Source organism: Harpia harpyja, chromosome 25 (assembly GCF_026419915.1).
Source record: "Harpia harpyja isolate bHarHar1 chromosome 25, bHarHar1 primary haplotype, whole genome shotgun sequence".
Classification (NCBI taxonomy): Eukaryota; Metazoa; Chordata; class Aves; order Accipitriformes; family Accipitridae; genus Harpia; species Harpia harpyja.
This window is the reverse complement of record NC_068964.1, coordinates 486,618-507,170: the sequence shown is the minus strand read 5'-3', so window position 1 is coordinate 507,170 and position 20,553 is coordinate 486,618. Positions and strand designations below refer to the sequence as shown.

General features: G+C 50.0%; 2 protein-coding genes and 1 long non-coding RNA gene across 3 annotated transcripts; 1 reads left to right on the top strand and 2 right to left on the bottom strand.

The window, feature by feature from the left end:
• Positions 1-60: 60 nt before the first annotated feature.
• On the bottom strand, positions 61-12,438 carry LOC128135827 (E3 ubiquitin-protein ligase TRIM39-like). Its single transcript, XM_052774899.1, has 12 exons — positions 11,724-12,438; positions 10,554-10,646; positions 9,534-9,764; positions 9,260-9,282; positions 8,808-8,923; positions 8,141-8,170; positions 7,065-7,652; positions 4,009-4,220; positions 3,440-3,559; positions 2,474-2,496; positions 1,849-1,964; positions 61-830 (listed from the first exon to the last, which is right to left on the bottom strand). The coding sequence occupies exons 1-12, from the start codon at positions 12,141-12,143 to the stop codon at positions 310-312; spliced, it is 2,493 nt and encodes an 830-aa protein (XP_052630859.1). The 5' UTR covers positions 12,144-12,438; the 3' UTR covers positions 61-309.
• On the top strand, positions 10,653-11,364 carry LOC128135909 (uncharacterized). The gene is made up of 2 exons (XR_008233232.1): positions 10,653-10,936; positions 11,088-11,364. It is a non-coding gene; the product is annotated as an uncharacterized LOC128135909 (long non-coding RNA).
• Positions 12,439-13,633: 1,195 nt separating the features above from the next.
• Positions 13,634-20,513, bottom strand: LOC128135874 (E3 ubiquitin-protein ligase TRIM7-like). Its single transcript, XM_052774977.1, has 7 exons — positions 18,512-20,513; positions 17,145-17,240; positions 16,677-16,907; positions 16,478-16,500; positions 15,404-15,519; positions 14,891-14,920; positions 13,634-14,639 (listed from the first exon to the last, which is right to left on the bottom strand). The coding sequence occupies exons 1-7, from the start codon at positions 18,929-18,931 to the stop codon at positions 14,125-14,127; spliced, it is 1,431 nt and encodes a 476-aa protein (XP_052630937.1). The 5' UTR covers positions 18,932-20,513; the 3' UTR covers positions 13,634-14,124.
• Positions 20,514-20,553: the final 40 nt, after the last annotated feature.

Genomic DNA, 20,553 nt, shown 5'->3' with positions numbered 1-20,553 from the left:
GCTCAGATGGGGACATCTATACTTAATCAGGCACACCTTGGGAAAATTTGCCTTTCTACTCCTGTCACTCTTTTTTTTCCCCCCTTTTCCCACTGTTGCCCCAGGGTCCCCTCCCCAGAGCTTTTCCACTCTTCTTGCCTCATTTCTCTCAGGCTTCTCTCTCTTCCCTTTGCGTCAATCACTCAATTTCATGGGGAAGAAAGAAACACAAAAGCTAAAGTCCCCATTTCTTCTGTTCCCCATGGTCTAGGGGGGGCACATGGTTGTCCCCTGAGGCTGTAAAAAGTGGGGGAGACGCTGCTCTCTGTCTCAGGGACACAGCCTGAGCTGGGACCTGGCCCCCACCACCCAGAGCCACGGGCGGACCCTCTCCCCGGTGAAGGAGGCACGTGAAAAGATGAACATAAGCCCCCCCTCATCCGCATCGAAAAATGCCACTGTCCCTCCAGCGTAGTCCAGGTGGACGCTGACCCGCCGGGGCACCCAGCGGAGGGGTAGGAGGGTCACCTTGCGGGTGGTGAGTGCCCGGATTTGTCCCCCCCACTTCTCTACCCCCCAAATCCCTCCTTGGGGGCAGAGGCTGAGATGCCCCTTCCGACGAATGGAGTCACGGGCCACCCCCACAGCCCAATCCCCCCCGTCCCCCACCTCCACCTCCCAACAATGCCGGCCAGCCACGAAACCCTGGCAGCCCAGCACGAAGGGCCAGTAGTCAAATCGCTCGGGGTTATCAGGCAGGTCCCGTCGTCCTTCCCCGCGTCTCACGCTCTTACGGTCCTCGGAGAGGATGAGGTCGGGATGAGCCGTGTCGGGGTCCAGGGTCACGATGGCTGTGGGGTGGGGGACAGGGGTGTCAGAAGCAGGGCTGAGCCCCCTGGGGATGTGGGGGGCTTGGAGGGGGCCAGCAGGACCCAGGCTGGCATCCAAGGGGCAAAAGCATCCCAAGACAGAAGCATCCCTGACATGAGGAAGGGTGCTGTACATGAAGCAAAAAAGCTGGTTTTAACCCCCCCAAAAAACAAAAAAGAAAGGCACGCAGTAACGGCAACAGGCTCATGCAGAAATCCCTGGAGACTTTATGCTATGTCAGGCCAAAAATAAATGTTGAGGGGAGAAAAAAAATGAAGGGAAGCAGTACGTGGGATGTAAACCAGCGAAGTGTTGAGCAGGTTGTCTCTTACAGCGACCACAGGACAAGACCAGACTGGTTCGGCTGAGCATGTGGTTTAAAAAAAAAAAAAAAAAAAAAAAAGGAGCTAAAACCTGAAGACGGGGCGATGAATTAGGTCGGTCTGTTTCCGTATTTGTTTCGTGGAAATAGTTAGGTTTCAAGGCAAGAGCTCTGCCCTGGGGTGGACTTTCCTCCAGCATTACGCAGAGGCTTCAGCTCCAGGGCTGAGAAAACTTGTTGGGTTGCCCTAATTTTCGTGTTCTTCCTTCAGCATCTATTTTTGGACACTTTGGGCTAGGTGCACCTTCATCTAACAGGTACAGCTGCTCTTGCGTTCTCATGCTCAGCAAAAGCCAATTTTGGGAAAGGCTAGGCTGGAGGGGGAGCCGGCCCAGAGAGCAGCCCATCCTTCACCCATGAGTATCCTTCAGGAATTAGGGCGAAACATTTATAACTAAGAGACTGATAAATGAGGCATTAAGTGGGTATCAAATTGTCATTTCTTCTGACCAGGAAAAGCCCTTTGCTCTTCCTCTCCTCCACCTCAGGGTTTCTCTCTCCAGTATTTCTGTTCCCAAAGTATATCCAGAATGAGCTAAGGGCAGATCAGCTCTTCCGGCCCTCCCCAAAATATGGCTAGTCTATTTTTTTCCTCCTCCTCAAGCCTTTCTCAGTACCTTGTAGCTTCTTCAGAGTTTCCTTCAGAGCACTGTTCCTCCATGAGAAGTGACAGACTCTCTCTTCTGACTCTGGAGAAACATCCACTGGCAGCTGGAAAGTCACTTTCCCACACCTGGGAAAAAAAAACCCAAAGAACTTACGCTTTTTGGAACGATTGTCATCATTTCAGGAAATCTGATGCCACCAGAAATGAGGTGATGATATTGCTAGAACGTTAGTTTTTTTAGTCTCACCCCCTTGGCAACCCAAACCTCAAGGAAAGTTGAGGGGCAAAATTTCCCTGTTGGATCAACCTTTTTTTTAACTTTATTTTTTATGTAGACCATGAGAAAGGTCCTGCTTGGGAGGACTGGGCTAGAGAAAAGAGCCAAGACTCTGCAGTGAAATTAAAGCCAGCCTTTGCCAATGTGGAGGTCATTTTGAGACTAAAGCTCCTTGATTAGTGCATCCCCTGAAATGCTCAAGAGACAAGCATGTAGCGATGGTACCCAAAATACCCTTCCCGACTCCCACATTTTCCCTGAAGCAAAGGTGTGTTCAGCAGCCACCAATGAGTTTTCTCCTCCATGGTCATTGCTCTTTGAAAAGCTCAAGAAACAGCCTTTCAGAGAGGCCACCTACCTGCTGATGGTGCTTTTCACATCCTAGGGAAAGAAGAGAGAAAGAGAAACGGAACCTCAGCATGAACTTTTCTGCTTAAATCACAGCAATGTTGAATTATTTAGTTGGGGATGGACCTCTTGGGTCCCAGCTTCAACCCTCTCCTCAGTGCTGGGTCCAGGCAAGTTCTGAATACATGGAAGGATGGAGATGCCCACATCTAGAGGGACCCTGAATCAGGGAGGCACCATGCTAACAAGGAAAACATTTTTTTCCCCAATTCAAAAAAAAAAATTATCTTGCTGCAGCCTGTGCTAGTTGCCTCTCATCCTTTCACTGGCCACTTCTGAGACACTGCCTCTGTCTGCTCCATAATCCCATTAGACCATTGCAGATTACCAGGGCCCCCAGCAGCACTAATAGACATTAATGGCCCTGATCAGCCCGACGTGAGATACCACCCACCCCCTGCCCATGGCCCAGGGGCTCTATTTAAGCTCAGTCCTGGGGTAGTTAGTCCTTTTGCAAGTTGCCTTGGAGGAACGTGACCGTGGACCCTGCTGGTTCACCCCACGGGCCGCATTCCCAGCTTGCCTTCAGCCCTGCCTCCTGCCCACAGACCTACCTGATGCTTTGGGCTGCCCTGCCCCGCTCCCCTCTCTCAGGTACCCCAAAGATGGGGTGAAGGCTGGTGACGTTCTTCCTCCCTACGCTATCATGCCCAGCTCCCCATCCCGTAGGGAGCCACCAGCCATCACTATTCCCTCCTACAGACAGTAATTTCATTCTCTTTTTTTTTTTCTTCCATCTTTCCAGGCTGCAAATCCCCCCCTCCTCATGCCCTTGGGGTTTTCAAGTCTACAGAGGGAATAGGAGCAAACCAGAACTAGGAAAGCCCAACTCATTAAGCCAGTAGCTACCTGGTGGGGAGGACCCGCCCCCTACAATTTTCCATTGAAAAGCTGTAAACTGGATGAATTCACTCACCGATGGCTGATTCTTCTCTTCCTGCCCTTGTGTTGGGGTATCTAGCTGGGAAATCTCCTCTGAGGGTTTGGTGGCATTTTTTGCCTGCCTCTTCTCAATCTCATTTTTCAGGTCTTCCAGCTGTGAAAGCAAGAAGAGCTCATGTCCTCCTGGGACCTGCACCATGCCTAAAATCTGAGCACGGTCTGCCAGGGTTCAGCTTCTATCCTCCCCTTTTAAGATGCAAAGGAGCAGTGGGATGGGAAATGCTATGAGGAATCCATGGAAAGGCATTTCCCACAGGAGATCACCCATGAACCAAAATGCCTACTAATTTTTCTTGAATTCCTGGAGAAATCTGGGTGGAAAAAAAATCAAACCTGATGCAAAAAACCAACACAGGTTTGGGAGGAGAGATGCTGATAAAAGCTAAAAACACACTTGCACGAACTTGGGCAGAAAGCCATGATATTCCTGCACTTACCAGCACAGCAGTTGTGCAAAGCAACTGAAAAGGATCTAAAGAAATGATCCTAAAGTCAGTGTATTACTGTCCAGGGACTTAAGAGGTCAGGGAGATTGACACCTACCAGATCCTCCAGTTTTCTGCACTCCAGGGTAGCTGTCCTTCCTCGGAGACCTTCTCTCTCTTCCTTCAGAAAACTTAATATCCGCCTGAATTTCTTCCAAAGCGAACTAAAAAAACCTGTTGTTTTTATCCCTTTGATGGGGCTGTACCTTTCTCTTCCTGTTCCTTCCCAGTCCTGGATAAAACTGCGGCACGGATGCCTTGAGCCTGTGAGTCAGCTCTTCGCGCCATGTCTCCTGGGCAGGAGGTGGTGACACCCTTGGCCTGATGTGCTCGGAGCATCGTGTTTCTTGCTTGTCAATCTTCCAGCTTTTTATTCTGGGGAGCTGTTGAGGGCTGTCACCTCGCTGCTTTTGTCTTTCTCTTTTTAGGGCTGGGCGCTAGGCAAAACCATCAACCCTCCCAGAAAAGCGCTGGAGGCAAATTCAGGCTGCCAGGAGGGTGGGGAGCTCTTGAGGCTTGGTGGGACCATGGGTGGGGAAAGCATAAGAAAACAGGGAGGGAAATGTGCAGCCAGAACTTTGTAGGTGCTGGAAGAGGGGCTGTGACTCAATGTGCTTAAAGGAGCATGAGTTGGGGTCCTTGGCACCCCTGCCATGAACATGCCTATAGCCACCCATCACTACATGCCCTCCCAGAAGCACCATCCTGGCTCTGAGCTCACAGGGAAATGTTTCTAAGCAATTTATAACCCACTGCTCCTTTGTTAAGCTCCATGGTTAAATATATATTTTTTTTTTGCATGGCAGCAACCGGGAGTTTGAGACAGGGTCACCATGACCCAGCTGAAGGGCTACCAACTGTGATAACTCTCCCAGCTGCAATTGCTTAGCCGGGTTTGGAGATGCAAGTCTCGTTTCCAGCAAACTATTCCCATCAGGAAGAGCCACAGGGGAGTAACTTGCTCCAGAACAGTAGGACTGGAAGCAAACGCCCTGCAACCACTTGGCAGGGAAGCATGGCCTGGAGTGAGCAGGTTGGGAGGCAATCAGTCCTGCCAGACGCAGGAGGTGGGTGCAACCGAATGAATGTTGGCATCTAATGAGACACCTCCGTCTGAGCTGGGCTGCTTTGCTTTTCGGCAGATAGTGGCTCCGCACCATCGGCACAGCCTAGGGCACAGCTCCTTTCATCTCAAAACTAGGTGCCTATGGTTGGGCAAATGAGTTGCACCCTAAAAGCGTCTACAGAGCCTGGAAAACCAGCTGGGGCGGAGACATCTGCATCGCATATTTCTAGAGTGAAGGGACACCCTGGAAGAGAGGTGGAGCTGGGAGAGAGGTGCATGGAGATCAGAGACGTGGAGGGACCCAGTGGCCCTGAAAGAGTCGGAAAAACATCGATTTCTACCTCCAAGGAAAGCACGGACTTTTACTGGGACCTGGTGTCTGCGCCTTGTGCTTCTCAGCAAGTGCCTCTGAGAGGAGCGTGGTGGGACCACGGTAGTTCAGGGATTTCCAGCAACCCACAAGCTTGTCCTTGCAGAACAGCTCAAGAGCTTTTCCCTTGATTCACCCAGGTTGTTTTCTTCTTTGGTCCTTCCTGCACCTACAGCCTGTATATTTGTATTCCCCTCTACCTTTCCCAGCTGGGCTTGGATCTGTGTCTGGACATGGATCATGCTCCTCCCTAGCAGAGACGTGGCAAAGGGAAAGGGGATGAGATGGGAGAAAGAGCAAAAAATACTCAAGGCTGTTTGCTCAAAAGTCTTTCCCAGTAGCCCTGATTGCCCCTTTTTAATAAATCCTCATGCCTGAGCTCCTGCAGTGATTTCAGGTTGGCTTTGCAGAAAGCAGATATCTATCCTGCAGTGGGATCCCTCATGTTTCCCAATTGATGTGACCAAGTGACAGTGATGCCCCAGACTAAGGAGCATGGATTGAGGGGAGATGTCACAGCGTGACAAAGAGCACCGAAATACCAGCTGTAAGTTTGCCCTCAACGGGACCTGTGGGGATGGTGAGATGGGACTTCATCACAGGGTGCCCACTCATATCTCGTCTGTTATTCTGAGCCCAACATCACCGGCTCCCTCCCACTCTCGCTTCTAGTTCCTCTTCTTGGTTCTGTAATCAATAACGTGTACTTATTTCAGTGATGCCTCTTCCTCTTTTGGGTTTCCTCAGAAGAAAATCAGCAGTTTTTGAGGGAATCAATGCAGGTAAATCAGGCAAAAATGCCAGAATTTGTATTTTACCTATCCACTCCACCTACTTTTATAGTTGAGGAATATCTAACTGGCACAGCCACAGCAGCCTCCTGTACAACTTGTCCCATCTCGTCCCTCCTGAGCAGCCAACAGGGAGAAAGAGGCTTTTCTTGGGAGTTATCCAGGAAGCTGGACATGTATAATGGTGTGGAAAATTGCATTCCAGGTGGGTTCGTTTCCCTTCACTGCCTGCAAAGGGGGCTTGAAGGACTGGAGGTCCATCACGAGAAGGTGGAAAGGCAAGCAAGGTGTTCCCATCCTGTGCAGCTTTTCTTAATCTTGCTGATCCAAAGGCTAAGAAATCCAGAATAATACATCCATAGCAAGGCAGAAAGTGGACAATGCAAAACAAAATGTTCTTTTATTTAAAATAATTATCAGAAATCTAGATGGAGATAGAGACCAGCTCCCCAAACCAAGCTATTCTGTAGTGAAAGGCCACCTCCCTTGGCAGAACAGCCTCTGGATCTGCCTTGCAATTGATGTCAGAAAGAAAACACTTCGGTAAGAGGTAAAAAACAGAGGATTCGGTCCATTAAAGGCAAAATGAATTTTAAAAGGCCACACATTTGGAAGTCCTGAGTGCTCTCCATCCTTGATCAACCCCTCAATGTTCTGGCTCCATCACCTTGTACCGGCTGATCCTTCCTCCTCACTGCTGTCTGCTGGTGTCCCCATCTCCCCATCCTTGCTGTACAGGTGCCATCCCAAAGCTCCCAATGGAGATGGACACGAGAGAGGAGCAGCAAGTTGTCTCAGCGAGATGCTTTAGCAACCACAGCAAACAGGTGGCTTCACACAGGAGATGTCCCTTTCATTAAGGTCTGATTGACAGACATCTCAAGGACAGATCTGGAGGGGAAACCTGAATCCTACCCAGTCCAGAGGGGACATCAGCTGCCCAGTCATGGACTGGTCCTCTGAGGGTGGGGTTTGGGTGATTTCTTGCAAACGAGCCCCCATCCCCATCTTGAACCAGGGGAAGACCCTCTCCCCGTTGAACAAGGCTCTGGTATAAACCAAGATGGGAGCATCATCGTCTGCGCTGAAGAATGCCACCCGCCCCCCTTCATAGTCCAAGGAGACCCGTATCCTCCTGGGAAGCGGGTTCAGGTGCAGGTTGGCACGGGGGGATGCGAGTGAGTAATAAGCCTCCAGCGCCCAGACCCCCTCCTTGGGGGTGAGGCTCATCGGTCCCTTCCTCTTGACCGATGCTCGGGCCACCCCCAGGGCCCAGACACCCCCCTGCCCCACCTCCACCTCCCAGAAATGTCTCCCTGAGGTGAAGCCCTCACAGCCCAGCACGCAGGGTTCAAAGTCAAATCTCTCTGGGTTGTCCGGGAGGTCTTGCTGGGTCAGTTGTCCCCTGGCTTGTTTTCGGTCCTCGGAGAGGTGGAGGTTGGGGTGAGCTGTGGCTGGGTCCAGGGTCACGTTGGCTGCAGGACAAGGGAGAACCAGAGTATTGGAGGTAGGGCTTGGCCCCAGGAGAGGCTGGAGATGTTTCTTCTCCTCCCAGCATCTGGGACCAGCCCCACTCCCCTGCTTCTCCCAGCTCTGAATGTTTCACTGGGCATCAAGGGCAGGTCTGGGACTGGCACTACCCTTGGGGTCCCCTGGGTGAAAGGAGAAGGGGGGGGAGAGGACAAAGCATGGAGCAGAGGCACGGGGAGGGGATGGTGGGAAATTCATGGGGAGGGAAGGGGAAGCACAAGTGCTCTTCTCAGCATTCCCTTTCTTTGGGTCCCAGAGGGGCATTTGGCTTTAGTAGGACCATATCTCACTCCCTGGATACACCAGGAGCATCAACAGCAGAATGCTGTCACCCTTCCCTTCCTCTCTCTGGGGGGATTGCATTGTTTTTTCCACAGGAATTTCTTCCACAAGCCAAAACCCCGTATTCTCCCGCCCACTACCATTGACTTACTTGGCTCTTGCAATTTAAACATCAGGCTGTCTAAAGAGGAGAGAGATTTCATGGTATCAGGTTTATGTGTTGGGCAAACTGGCTGCAGCTTAGCTTTATTGCGCAGGCTGGGGAGGTGAAACAGCTAACGGGAGACTTGAGAGGGGAAATACTGAGTGTGTGAGGGCTTGGCTGGGTGCAAAGGCTCTGGGTTGACTTGCTCTGGTGCAGATATTGAAGCTGTGATAGCTATAAAACTCTCCCAAAGCCAGGGGAGATGAACCTCCTGGCAAAGGTAAACTCATCTCCAAGAGACACTGCAATGGATTTCTCCCCCTGTTGTAGCAAACCCCCCCCCGGCTTTGTACCCACGTGAACTTTAATTTTCCCACCAGCTTGGAAGTGATGGGAACAACTGCACCAGAAGCTCTGTTTGAATTTGCTTTTCTTGTGGGACATGGGAGAGGAGATTCCTTTGCTGAGTTTGTTTTTCTCTCCTCTCCACTTCCCAATTATTTTTGCCCCAGGAAAAACTGTCAGTGTCCTTCCCCAGTTAAAAGTTTCAGCTGCATTTATTTACAACAGTTACTAGGTGGGTTTTGCACTAGCAGCCAGCACACAAGAACCCAGTTTCTCACAGATATCAGGCACACAAGGCAACGTGCCCTCTCCTAAGCCTGCTCAGTACCTTGGCATTTCTTCAGCGTGCCTCTCACAAGGATGTTTCTCTGAACAAAGTCCTCAAGCCTTCTTTCCAGATCGGAGGAAATCTCCACCGGAGGGTTGAACTGCATCATCTCACAACTGCAAAGAGAGCAGAAGAGGGCAAAACCCATATGCAATATGTTTGATTGCTCATTTTGTTCTCATTAAATAATTCAGGAGAAGCTATGGGATGGGCTGAGGATACTTATCCAGGAGCAAATAAAATCCCCCTGTTCCCTGCCCTGTTTCTTTGCAGTTTGTTTCCCCCAGGCAGTCGCTGAGCAGATGTTTCTGAACACACAGCACAGTTGTGGGAGGCTGAGCTATCAACTGCATCCATCTGGCTTGAGACCCCGACCTCAGGATTCACCCAGGTGGCATCCAGAACCTCTCCAAGCATCAGAGTGTGGGTAAGGTGAGAAGGAGCCACATTACCTGTTTAAGAGTCTTCTGATGTCCTAAAGCAGGGAAGAGAGAGGAGGAAAGACAGTTGGGGAAGAGGAACAACAAGCGTTGTGTCTTCTAACAAAAGTTATGTATTTTCATGGCAATGCAGTAGCAAAGAAGGACCCTACCCATGGGATGATCCCACCCGCAGCAATGCTAGAAGACACCAGGGAGTTCCCATGGGGCTGAATTTGGGTTCCTGGGTCTCAGGCTTTGCTCTATCCTTCCTTTCCCCACCAGCCCTGATGCTTTGGGCTCTCACCTGCAGGAACTGGCTCGCCGGCTGCTGGAATTTCCCCTCCATCTCCCAGATCAGGGTGTCAAGGTGGGACATCTCTTCTGAGACCTTTGCCACTGCTTCATCCTGGATCCTGGTGATGGCCCTGTCCAGGTCTACCAGCTGGGTCAGGAGGAGGCGCTCTTGGTCCTTCAAAAATTGGTTTAATTGCTCAAATTCACACACTATCTTCTTCCCTTCAGTTTTGGTTTTCTCCTGCCAGGATCAGAGATGAGGGCAAAGGGGATGAAAGGAGGGCAGGAGACCTCCCCACACAGCAGAAGGTATGGTGTGACCTCTCTATGACTCTAGCACCTGAAACACTGGCAAAAACTTCCCTCGTGGATTATCTTTACATCATTCTAGTTTCTATTAGTGTCACATCTCTAAGGCTGACACAGTCTGTGGGGCTGCAAGAACCCCAGACCTTTGCAGAAGGAATCACAGTACCCTCAGGTGAAGCTCTGCAAGATGGGCAGGAGATGGTGGGAGCTACAGAAGAATCCCACCATGCCCAAGAAAAACAGATTAATGCCTCAAGGCCACCCGGCTGGTCTCAGGAGACCATGTCCTCAGTGATATTCAGTCAACACAAGGGTGAATTTAACAGCAAACCCTCTTGCTGGGGATTTAGGTAGTAGCAGGGACTATTCAGGAGGCTTAGCCTGGAAGCAAACCCAAAAGATGCAACCTCAACTGGGCTCTATAAGAGGGAGATTTATAGAGTTTAGGGGGGGGGGAAACCTTCCAGCCCATCTCTACACCAGGCTGAGAGCTGCCTGCCCCCCAGCTCCCTTGCAAAGGAGCTGCAATGTTATCTCCCCAGTGCAGGCTCCAGCTAATGTGAAACCCCAGCTGATAAACACAGGGTTGGCTGGTGCCCAGAGCAAATGGCACAACACTCTGCAAACCAAATATGCAAGATCTGGCCTCAAAATACACCAGCAATGCTGGGGTGGAGGGAGAGACCCACACTCCCCCAGGCTCCTGCTGGAGGGCACCCACCAGGTACAAGCTCTTCCTTACTCCAGTTTTTCTGCTTTCCAGGTATTTTTCTCTCTCCTCCTTCAAAGCCTGTAGGCGGGCTTGGATTTCTTCCTACGAAAAAAGACAACATGTTCTTGGAGGAGCTGAGAAAAATCCTTTTTCTCCACTAAAATTACTTCCGCCTTCATCTTAGATGGGAAAGGCTTTGCCTAAACACTGGCTCCTCTGCAAGGAGTGGAACTGGAGGAGGAGGAAGGTGCAAAAGTGACCTATGGTGTTCTGAAGATCTGTGCAAAGAAAATGCAACCTGCAAACACAAACCTCACTGCAAGCACAGGGAAAAAAAATCTGCAGAAGTGCAAAACACCAACAGTAATCAATAGCCCATGTCCTGGAAGCATGTAAGAGCAAGATAAGCGCACAGTGAGATTTCCCTCAAAAACACTCGCAGCCTCCAGACATTGGTGGCTCTGGGACAAATATCTCTGTATTTAATAACCCTCAGTGGATTTGTTTAGCATGCATTTATAGAAGTGCTTTTTGAACCCACAGAAACCTTCAGCATCAGCAACATCTTGCAGCAAGGAGTTCCTCCTGTTAACGCGGCACGATGTTGCACTGTGTTTGCATGATTCTGCCAAGTGCTTGGCTTTTTGGTGAGCAAGATGATGAGAACAGGTTTGGATCAGCAGAAAACAAAAGGAGCAGAGAAGGAAGAGACAGGAAAAAGTTATTTCTCTGTATTTGAACAGAGTGAAACAGAGAAGAAAGAGTGAATAGGGGAACAAATATGCAAAATTGCCTTCAATAACTGATTTAACCAAGTAAAGGGCATTTTTACATATTTTGAATATTTATTGTTGTCAGTATTTCAGTACAGTTGGGTCGACAGCAGATTTCAAAGAGGAAAAAGGCTAACGAGGTTGGGGTTTTTTTATTTCTCCCAGGCTGTTGGCAAAGATCAATAAATTAAAGGGGACGACCTTATAGGAACATTGCAAAAAACAAATATCCATGCAGTAAAATGCAAACAGGAAGCACATGGGTAAGTGACACCCAAAGGTCCCCGTTTGCAGCTGCACCACGGAGGGGCACAGAGCGCGGATGCACCTGAACTGCTGTACTTTGGCCCTGGAAAGGGATTTTCCGTGAGGCAGGGAGGTGCAAGCATGTCCCCCCAGGCTTTACCTTATATTCCTGGGCAGCTTCTTCGACAGGGACCACGGTGTGGAAGCGGTGAGCCTGGGACCTGTCGCACACCATGCAGATGGGCTGCTGGTCGTCCTTGCAGAAGAGCTTCAGAGCCTCCTGGTGCTGCCCGCACAAATTCTCCCATCCCGCTGCTCCTTCTCCTGCCCGCAGGCTCAGCTGCCTGGCAATTTCGGCAATATTTGCCAGCTCCCTGCTGGGACGGAAACTCTTCTGCAAAGCCGTCTGCCTGCACTGCGGGCAGGAGAAATGTGACTCCAGCCCTTCCCAGCAGCGGGCGATGCACGCCCGGCAGAAGTTATGGCCACAGTGGATGGAGACGGGGTCTTGGAAATAACCCAGGCAGATGGAGCAAGTGGCTTCGCTGTGCAGGCTTTCCGCTGGACTCTGCATCGCCATGGCTCTTCCCAACCTACCTCTGGGAGAGGATCAAACAAGCTTCGCTTTGCAGGAAGAAGAGAAGGAAGTTCCTTCTTCTGGCTCAGCCGGTTCCTCGCTGCCAATGGGGGGAAATCAACCCCCAGCCCGAACGCCACGAAAAGGCGGCACAGAGAGGAGCGAGAAGATGGCGAGCACGCCCGATGCTTCCTCCTCGCCTCCTGCCGGTTTCGGTTCAGTTGGCTTTCTGAGCCAGATGTGAGTTAGCAGATAGGAGGCAGGAGGGCAGGGCTGCTCTTCAGCAGGACCAGGATGGGCTGGAGACGTGGCTGGGGAGAAATCTCATTAGACTTGGGGTGGGATAGCCTCCTGCACCGCGACCAACCATGGAACAGGACTTCAGGGTCTCTGGGGGGTGACAAGCTGTCCACAGAATCATAGAATTGTTTAGGTTGGAAAAGACCTCTAAGATCATCAAGTCCAACACCACCATGCCCACTAAACCATGTCCTGAAGTGCCACATCTACGTGTTTTTTGAACACCTCCAGGGATGGTGACTCCACCACTTCCCTGGGCAGCCTGTTCCAATGCCTGACAACCCTCTCAGTAAAGAAACTTTTTCTAATATCCATTCTAAACCTCCCCTGGTGCAACTTGAGGCATTTCCTCTCATCCTAATGAGTCCATGGGTCAGCAGTGGGACCATGCACCAAAGATATCAACCCCATATGGGGCTGCATTAGCAAGAGTGGAGAGGGGAAGGATCGTTCCCCTCCATCAGCACATGTGAGGCTGTATCTGTGTACGGGGACCAGTCTGGGCCTTCCCAGTACAAGGCAGACAGCATCAGGCTGCCAAACGGAAGCCCAGGATGGATGGGGAGAGATTGGGATTATCCAGCCTGGAAAGGAGACAGAGCGAATCGCTTTCTGCAGCTGCCCAATGGGGTTAGAGAGAGGACAGAGCCAAACATGACATCTCTCCACGCTTGTCATTATACGCTTTTAATTGTTTAGTTACCCATTTACGCTGCTTAAACGGAGGTCCTGGGCCCATAGTCATTCTTGCCCTGCTTTTGTCTGCTTTCCTAGGCATCTACTTTTGGGGACAGGACAAGGACTTGATGGACCTTCATCTGAACCTGTCTGTTGTATATCCTTAAGGAAAAGGTCCAGTCTCTGGCTTGGCTAAAGCTCAGTGCATCAGCAATCACATCGAGCCAATGCCAAAAGGAGCAGTCCTGTTTCTATGTGTTCATTCCCAGTTCTGACTGTTGTAACACCTGGAGCTGCAGAGGCTCATGGTGGAATTGGGACAAAACCCAGCCCCTCGTTTGTTTCCCAGGGGTGAGTGGATGGGGTGTTGGTTTTTTTTTTTTTTTCCTGTGCCTTGGGAAATGTCGTGGTTTAAGCCCAGCCAGCAACTAGGCACCATGCAGCCACTCACTCACTCACTCCCCACCTCCCAATGGGATGGAGACGAGAATCAAGAAACAAAAGTAACTCGTGGATTGAGATAAGAACGATTTAATGGCTGAAGTAAAATAAAATACTAACAAGAATAATAATAAAATATAATAATAGTAATTAAAAGGAAGATAATTAAAAAAAAAAAAAAAAGAAAGAAAACCCAAGAAAAGACAAGTGATGCACAGTGCAATTGCTCACCACCCGCTGACCAATGCCCGAGCAGCAATCCACCCCTCCTGGCCAACTCCCCCCAGGTTATATACTGAGCATGAGATTCTATAGTAAAAATGTCCCTTTGGCTAGTTCGGGTCAGCTGTCCTGGCCACGGTCCCTCCCAGCTTCTTGTACACCTGCTTGCTGGCAGAGCACAGGTAACTGAAAAATCCTTGACTTAGGATACGCACTACTTGGCAACAACTAAAACATCAGTGTGTTACCAACATTATTCTCACACTAAATCCAGAACACACTGTACCAGCTACTAAGAAGAAAATTAACTCTATCCCAGCCAAAACCAGGACAGGAAAAAAGTTTAAAGAAGTTTGAAGCAAGCACTCCCCTTCACCAGGAACCATGGGTAGACCACCTCCCCTTTGAAAGAAGCCTGCCGAAAAGCAAAGATCCGCGCCTTGCTCACAGCATCAAAAAACACCACCCTCCCTTCCTGACAGTCCAAGCAGATTCGTATCCGCTCGGGGACACTGCGTAGGGTCAAGGGGGTGACACTGGGATGGGTCAGAGCCTTGTACCCACTGCTGATGTGATACACTGCCCATACGTCCTCTTCGGGCACCAGGGGTAAATCTGACTCCCTCAGCACCGATTCCTTGGCCACCCCAATGGCCCACGTGCCTTCTTTGCTGATCTCCACCTCCCAACAGTGCCAACCTGACGTGAAGCCCCTCGAGCCCAGCACGCAGGGATGGAATTTGAACCTCTCGGGTCTGGAGGGTAGCTTCTGCTCATACCTTCCCCACCGCACGATCTTGCAGTCTTCTGAGAGGTAAAGCTTGGCTTTGGCCGTGTTTGGGTCCAGCGTCACCTGTGCTGGAGGTGGAGAGAGAGTCAGGCTCATCGCAGCAGATTTTGAGGGGCACAGGGCTTTTTCTCTGCCTTCCCACCCATCTGATCTGGTTGGGACCCCTCCAGGCATTGCCTCATGGTGGGGCCACTATGGGAGAAGGAGAAAAGGAGGCAGCAGGGGAGTTTAGTTAATCACTGGGGCCAGCAGAGCTTCTTTTACTGTATTTTTTAATTTAATATGCTGGATTGGTTGGGCACATGTTCGGTTCACTTACTCAATAAAGGAAGTTTGAACTCCAGTATGCCTAGAGGAAAGAGAAAGAGAAAAATGTGAGAGGCAGAAAGATAAATTGGTCTGATTCTGGATTTCTGCAAAAATCCAGAGTCAGGAACAATCTTGGGGGAATGTAGAGAAACTTGAGGAGGGAGGGAAGAAAAACAGGACTACAGATATGAAATTCACCCACACACAGAGGGGCTGCTGCAAAGAAAATGAATGCAACGATGCATTGGAGCGGGTCTGCGATGAGGAGCACGGGACAGCAGCAAGACACTATCTCCACGTACTTAATGTGAAATATGTGGGACTCAATGCAACAGGCAACAACAGCAGCAGCCAGGTAACATCAGACTAACACTCGCTGCTTATTTCCAATGTCATTATTCAATCTTGAAAAAAAAAATCCCTCATTCAACAACCAGGATGTATTTCTTTCACATGGCTTCACTCCATCCCTCCCCACCAAGAAGCACGATGACATTTTCCTTCCTGGACCTGCACACTGTACCTTGAAATTTCTCCATAGACTCCTTGACATCTTCGGTTTTCTCTGTGAAATCACAGAATTTCTTTTCCAGCTCAGAGGAAATATTGAGTGACTGCGACCACGTTTCCCTCTTGCACCTGGAAGGAAAGGGAGGATGTATTTACACCTGGTTGTAGTTTGCTACTCAATGTTTTATCAGTAGTCAGTGGGGAGAATTAGCGAAGGGAAGATGAATGGGTCTGCACCACATCGCGCATCTTAGGCAGCAAATTACACAACATGATCACGCATCACCCTTGTAGATGTTTACTGATCTGCATCAGCTGTGAAAGGATGAGGTGGTTGTGTCAGGGCCCTAACGGGAATTAACAGCCCTGAGCAGACCCACCCGGGACTCCACACCCCCACCCGTGGTCCAGGGGCTCTATTTAAGCTCAGCCCTGAAGCATTTAGCCCTTTTGCAAGCTGCTTCAGAGGAGTATCCATGCATGGCCATGGGCCCTGCTGATCCACCCCATGGGCCGCCTTCTTGGCTTGCCCCCGGCTCTGCCTTTTGCCCATGGACCTGCCTGTTGCTCTGGTCTACCCCCGGCTGTTCTTCCCAGCCCTGCTTGGCTCTCCTTGGTCAGGCACGTGGGATGGGGCTATGGCTGGTGACGTCTCTGCTCCCTGTACGGTTGTGTGCAGCTCCACAGGGAGCCACCAGCCCTCGCTGCCCCCTGACAACTTGTTCCAGGATGATGCTCATTTTTGTTATGCTGAGCTATTTCCCCGGCAATGGCTTAAGACTCTTCCCCAACATGGCCCCACCAGATATTCACTTTGAGAGTATAGGGACCTGTGCTCTTCAGAAATGGAACCCCGTCCTCCTAGTTCAGCTCGTGCAGGTGACTGAGCCATCGGTGCTGGTACTTGTCTGAATTCATCACTAATTAAGTAGAGAGGAAGAGCCCTCCTTCCAAACCCCAGTGTCCTCAGTCAAGTCCAAAGGCTATACTGCAGGAGGGTCAACCTGTCCCTGCATTATTTCTCCCAGTATCCTGCCACAGAGTTGCACTATTGTGGTGAAATTTTGATAGGAGAGGGACCACGTACCTGCTCAAGGTGGTTTTGATGTCCTAGATGAGAGAGAAAAAGAGATTTAGTGACCTGGAATACCTCCCCTTGGAGTACCAGGGTCCCGCTGTAATGAAGTCCCTCCTTTAGCATGTTGAGGTATAAAATCGAGAGCTGGAGACCAAGCTGGTGCTCAACCAGTGCCTTCACAGCAAGTTTGGGATGCCTGGGGTCTTACCTTCAGGAGTTCACAGTCTGGCTGCTGGCATATCTTCTCCACCTCCTTGATCAGAGTGCCCAGGCTCGTGGTCTCCTCCAAAAGCCTGGTGAGGATTTCTTTATGTGCATTCATTATCTCCGTGTCCATCTTCTCCAGCTGAGCCAGCAGAAAGGACTCCTGCTCCTCCAGGAACTTGTGCAGCTGCTCATATTCGGTCACAATCTTCTGCTTTTCAGCTTCTATCCTCTTCTGCCAAGGGCAAGCCGAAGCAGGTAAAGGAAAGTAGAAAGTGGGACAAGAGCATCAAGAGTCAACGGTGGGTCATGCATTAGGGGGATCCACCAAAAAGATGCATTTGGGGAAGATACAAACTCACTCTACCTTCCCCACACCCCTTGAGCATCACCCACCTATGGCAGAGAGGAAGAGGAGATGTTTCTCCTTTCTTCCCCCATCCTCTGCCAAGGAAAACTGATGGGTACCTACAGTGTAGTCCTGGACAACGTCTTCTCTAGCCTTCACGGAAGATTGCAGCGCCTCGTGCTCTAATTTCAGAAGCTGCAGTTGGGCCTGAATTCTTTCCTGAGAGGAAAGAAATAAGTCCCTTGTTTCATGGCATCATCGTCTGCCATCAGGAGTAGACTCTTTGCTATTGCAACACCAACAGTGCTTCCTGGTCCACAGCTGGCTTGAAACTCAATTCTGGGTCTTTTCAGCTTCTCTGTCGCAAAAGGAAACTGATATCAGGTTAGCCTGAGCTGCCTGCAGAGGCATTGTTGCTGGAAAGTACCTCGTGAGGTGTGAAGCCAGGCGAAAAAATAACTCAGTGCAAAATTAGAGCAGGCTCATTCCAGATTGCAAGCAGGCCAGCTGAAGAGCTTTCACATCTAATGCCAGCTGGTCCACAGCAGCAGGAGACAGATGGGTCTGGCACCTGCATCTGCTGCTGATGTAAGAAAGTTTTGATCTCTGGAGGATGGCATTTTGCTGTGAGCAGGGTCATCTAGCTGGGAGAAACAACACCTTCATTTGAAAAGTGGGGTTTTTTTCTTAGCTTAGTCTTAGGTCAGATGCTAGTAATTGGTGTAAAGCTTTTAGAATTAAAAAAAAACCAAATAAATAAGGAGCTGAGGATAAAGATCAGGCTTGGGGGGGCAAAGTCAATTGCTTTGGAAATTCAGTCATGGTTGCAATCTCATGGATTTTGGCATAATTTGCCATGCTCAGCAGAAACAATGGGGAACTCTTGACTGCTCTTGAAGTAAGTGTTGCAAAAGTTTTGTGACAACTGTGACTGTTTTGAGGCTGTTAACCTCCCCTTTTTTCTTTTTTTTTTTTTAAAACCAAGGTCAAGGAGATTTCAGGGAGCTGTGGGGTAGGAGAAGGGCTGAGGATCTCTTTCTTTTTTTCCTACTGATCTTCAGCATAGCTGATCTTGATAAGGGACCCGCATCCTGGAGGAGAGTGCCATTTATGGCTGCTGGATAAACAAACCCTCACGAAGCTCAGCAAACCCCTGGCATTGCAAATTGTGAGGTTAAAAGGTTACGTGGAGATTGTGGTGGTAAGAAATCACATGCATCTGTTTCTTACTCTTCCCTAAGCCTCTGCTCATGGCTGAACCCTGGGGGAGATGATCCCTTGGTCCCCAAGAGCGTGGTGCTCCTATGTCCACCTCTTCCTCAGGGCAGGTAATGCCACCTCAATAGTTGGAATCAAGAGCCAAGGATGGGTGAGTCCACAGGTGGTTTATCCCACAGCCCAAAGGCTAGACACGTATCTGCACCCATCAAGAGCAGCAACACCAGGAACCTCTGGCCCTTTGTGCATCAACATGCCCGAAAACCCCTCACCTTGTACTCCTTGGCAGCCTCGGCCACGGGAACCACAGAATGGTTACGGTGCACCTTGGACTTGTCGCACACCACGCAGATCAGCCTTTCCTCATCTTCACAGAAGAGCTTCAGGGCTTCCTCATGCTCCTTGCACAAGTTCTCCCCTTCTTCCACCTCTCCGACCGGTTGCAGGTTCAAGCTCTTGGTTATTTCAATGATGCTGGCCAACTCCCAGTTGGGCCGGATGCTCTCCTGGGGCACCATCTCCCTGCACCGGGGGCAGGAGAAGTTGGTGGTCAGTCCTTTCCAGTTCTGAGCGATGCACGCCCGGCAAAAGCTGTGCCCACAGTGGATGGACACGGGGTCCTGGAAAAGTTCCAGGCAGATGGAGCAGGAGGCTTCATCCCGGAGGCTCTCCACAGTCCTCCTGGCTGCCATGGAAAGTGCCTAAGCCTGTTTCACTTTCAAATCATCAGGAAGGAGACAGATTTCTCTTCCTGATTCTAAGCCATTGGTTAAACTGAGATCCAGCCCCTTTCTAGGAGGGCTTTAGGCAATGTATTTACTTGTATTGCTCTGCCGGTGCTGGGAAGTAGCAGTTAGGTGGGGAGGAAGAGAATTGGAGATGCCCATCCCATTTTTACCCTTTCCCAAAGGCGCTGGTTTTTTCAGTCTCCGAAGCCTGTCCTTTGAATCAGTGGAGACCTGTGGATTTGGTGACTCAATAGCAGCTAGAACAGGAGTTTCACACCCTACTTAGCACCTAGGAGAGGTTGTGGTACAGCTGGGGTGGGAGACCACCACTGGCTGAAAATCCTTCTGAGATATCAGGAGTGATGGGACCTGGCCAGGGCTTGGGGAGGACCTCAGCACCCTTCAGGACAGCATCTATAGAGCTCTTTGGGAGGACTCTTGGGTGACCCTAAGGGTTCAAATGTGCAATTCACTCCAGAAGAAATTTCTGCTGCTCCTGACCCCTGGGACATCAGCTTTGCCCTTTGGGTAAGGTGGGACATCAAACTAACACCCTGCAGAGAATGCTATGGATCAAAGATGCTCATGCATCCCTGGAGACTGCCGGTGCCTCCAAGACCTTGCAAGGTCCCAGCAGGTTTCTCTGATCTGCGGTGACATAGCTGAGAGTCTGGATCGATGCTTTTCCTTCCTTTTCCTGCTCTTTAAATGCCTTTACTTTCAAAGATTGTTGTTGTCCCATCTTGCCAGCATCACTCATTTGCCATTGCCTTTCAATTGGTTTCCAGTCCAGGTCGTTTTCAGAAACATAAGCAGGAAGAGTCATTGCTCTTCCCTCCCACCACAGCTGTGATGAAGCAAGAAAGGCTTTGTTAAGTGCTTTCATTTGAGCTTTACAAGAAAGAGGTCAAGAGAGGGCAACAAAGCCACCAGGGTTTGCCATGCTGCTGGTGGCACAGCACCATTTTCCCAGTTTCTCTCTAGCAAGAAAGAGAAAACAGCCCTTGAAATATAGAAAGACACCTTAATACCGTCATTTTGCATATAAAAATGTATCTAAAACTGCTTACTAAGCTTCCTGACCCAAATGTATATATATAAATTGCAGAAAGGCAGAGTTCAAGATCTTTCTGTTCATCTTTACCCCTCTAACCTCTGATTTCTCCCACCCCACAGCTCTGAGAAAGGCAGCTGAAATCCATGGGGTTCAGCACCAAAGCCTTAAAAGGCATATGTTCTCGTCAATACTGTGCAGGTTTTGCCTCATGAGAGGTCTTGGTGGGAAAACAGCAGATATTGCACTTAATTCAGTGGTATCCTCTTTTCCTTGCTAGTAACTAAACCAGGAACCAGAGCCAGCTTCTTCAGCCCTGCAGGAACATCATTGTTGAATGTCAAGGAAAGGAAAAATTGGAAAGGATGGGAGAAGAGTAGAAGGGATTAAAGCTGTGTCCCAGGGGCTGTTGCACAAATTATAGGCTTCATTTTCCTGCTCGTCCCAGGGTGATATTCCCTAGCAAAATCTTGGAGAGTACCCAAATGTTAAAAAATCCAGAGGTCTGCCCAAGACAATCCCTTCTCAACCT

Coding starts and splice junctions, on each gene's coding strand:
- LOC128135874 (XM_052774977.1), bottom strand. CDS start 18,931: ATGGCAGCCAGGAGGACTGTGGAGAGCCTCCGGGATGAAGCCTCCTGC. Junction 15,520..16,477: donor ATCAAAACCACCTTGAGCAG/GTACGTGGTCCC, acceptor CTTTCCTTCCAG/GTGCAAGAGGGAAACGTGGT. Junction 14,921..15,403: donor GTCTATGGAGAAATTTCAAG/GTACAGTGTGCA, acceptor TCTTTCCTCTAG/GCATACTGGAGTTCAAACTT.
- LOC128135827 (XM_052774899.1), bottom strand. CDS start 12,143: ATGGCGATGCAGAGTCCAGCGGAAAGCCTGCACAGCGAAGCCACTTGC. Junction 3,560..4,008: donor GCAGAAAACTGGAGGATCTG/GTAGGTGTCAAT, acceptor TTGCTTTCACAG/CTGGAAGACCTGAAAAATGA. Junction 2,497..3,439: donor AAGAGAAGAATCAGCCATCG/GTGAGTGAATTC, acceptor TTCTTTCCCTAG/GATGTGAAAAGCACCATCAG.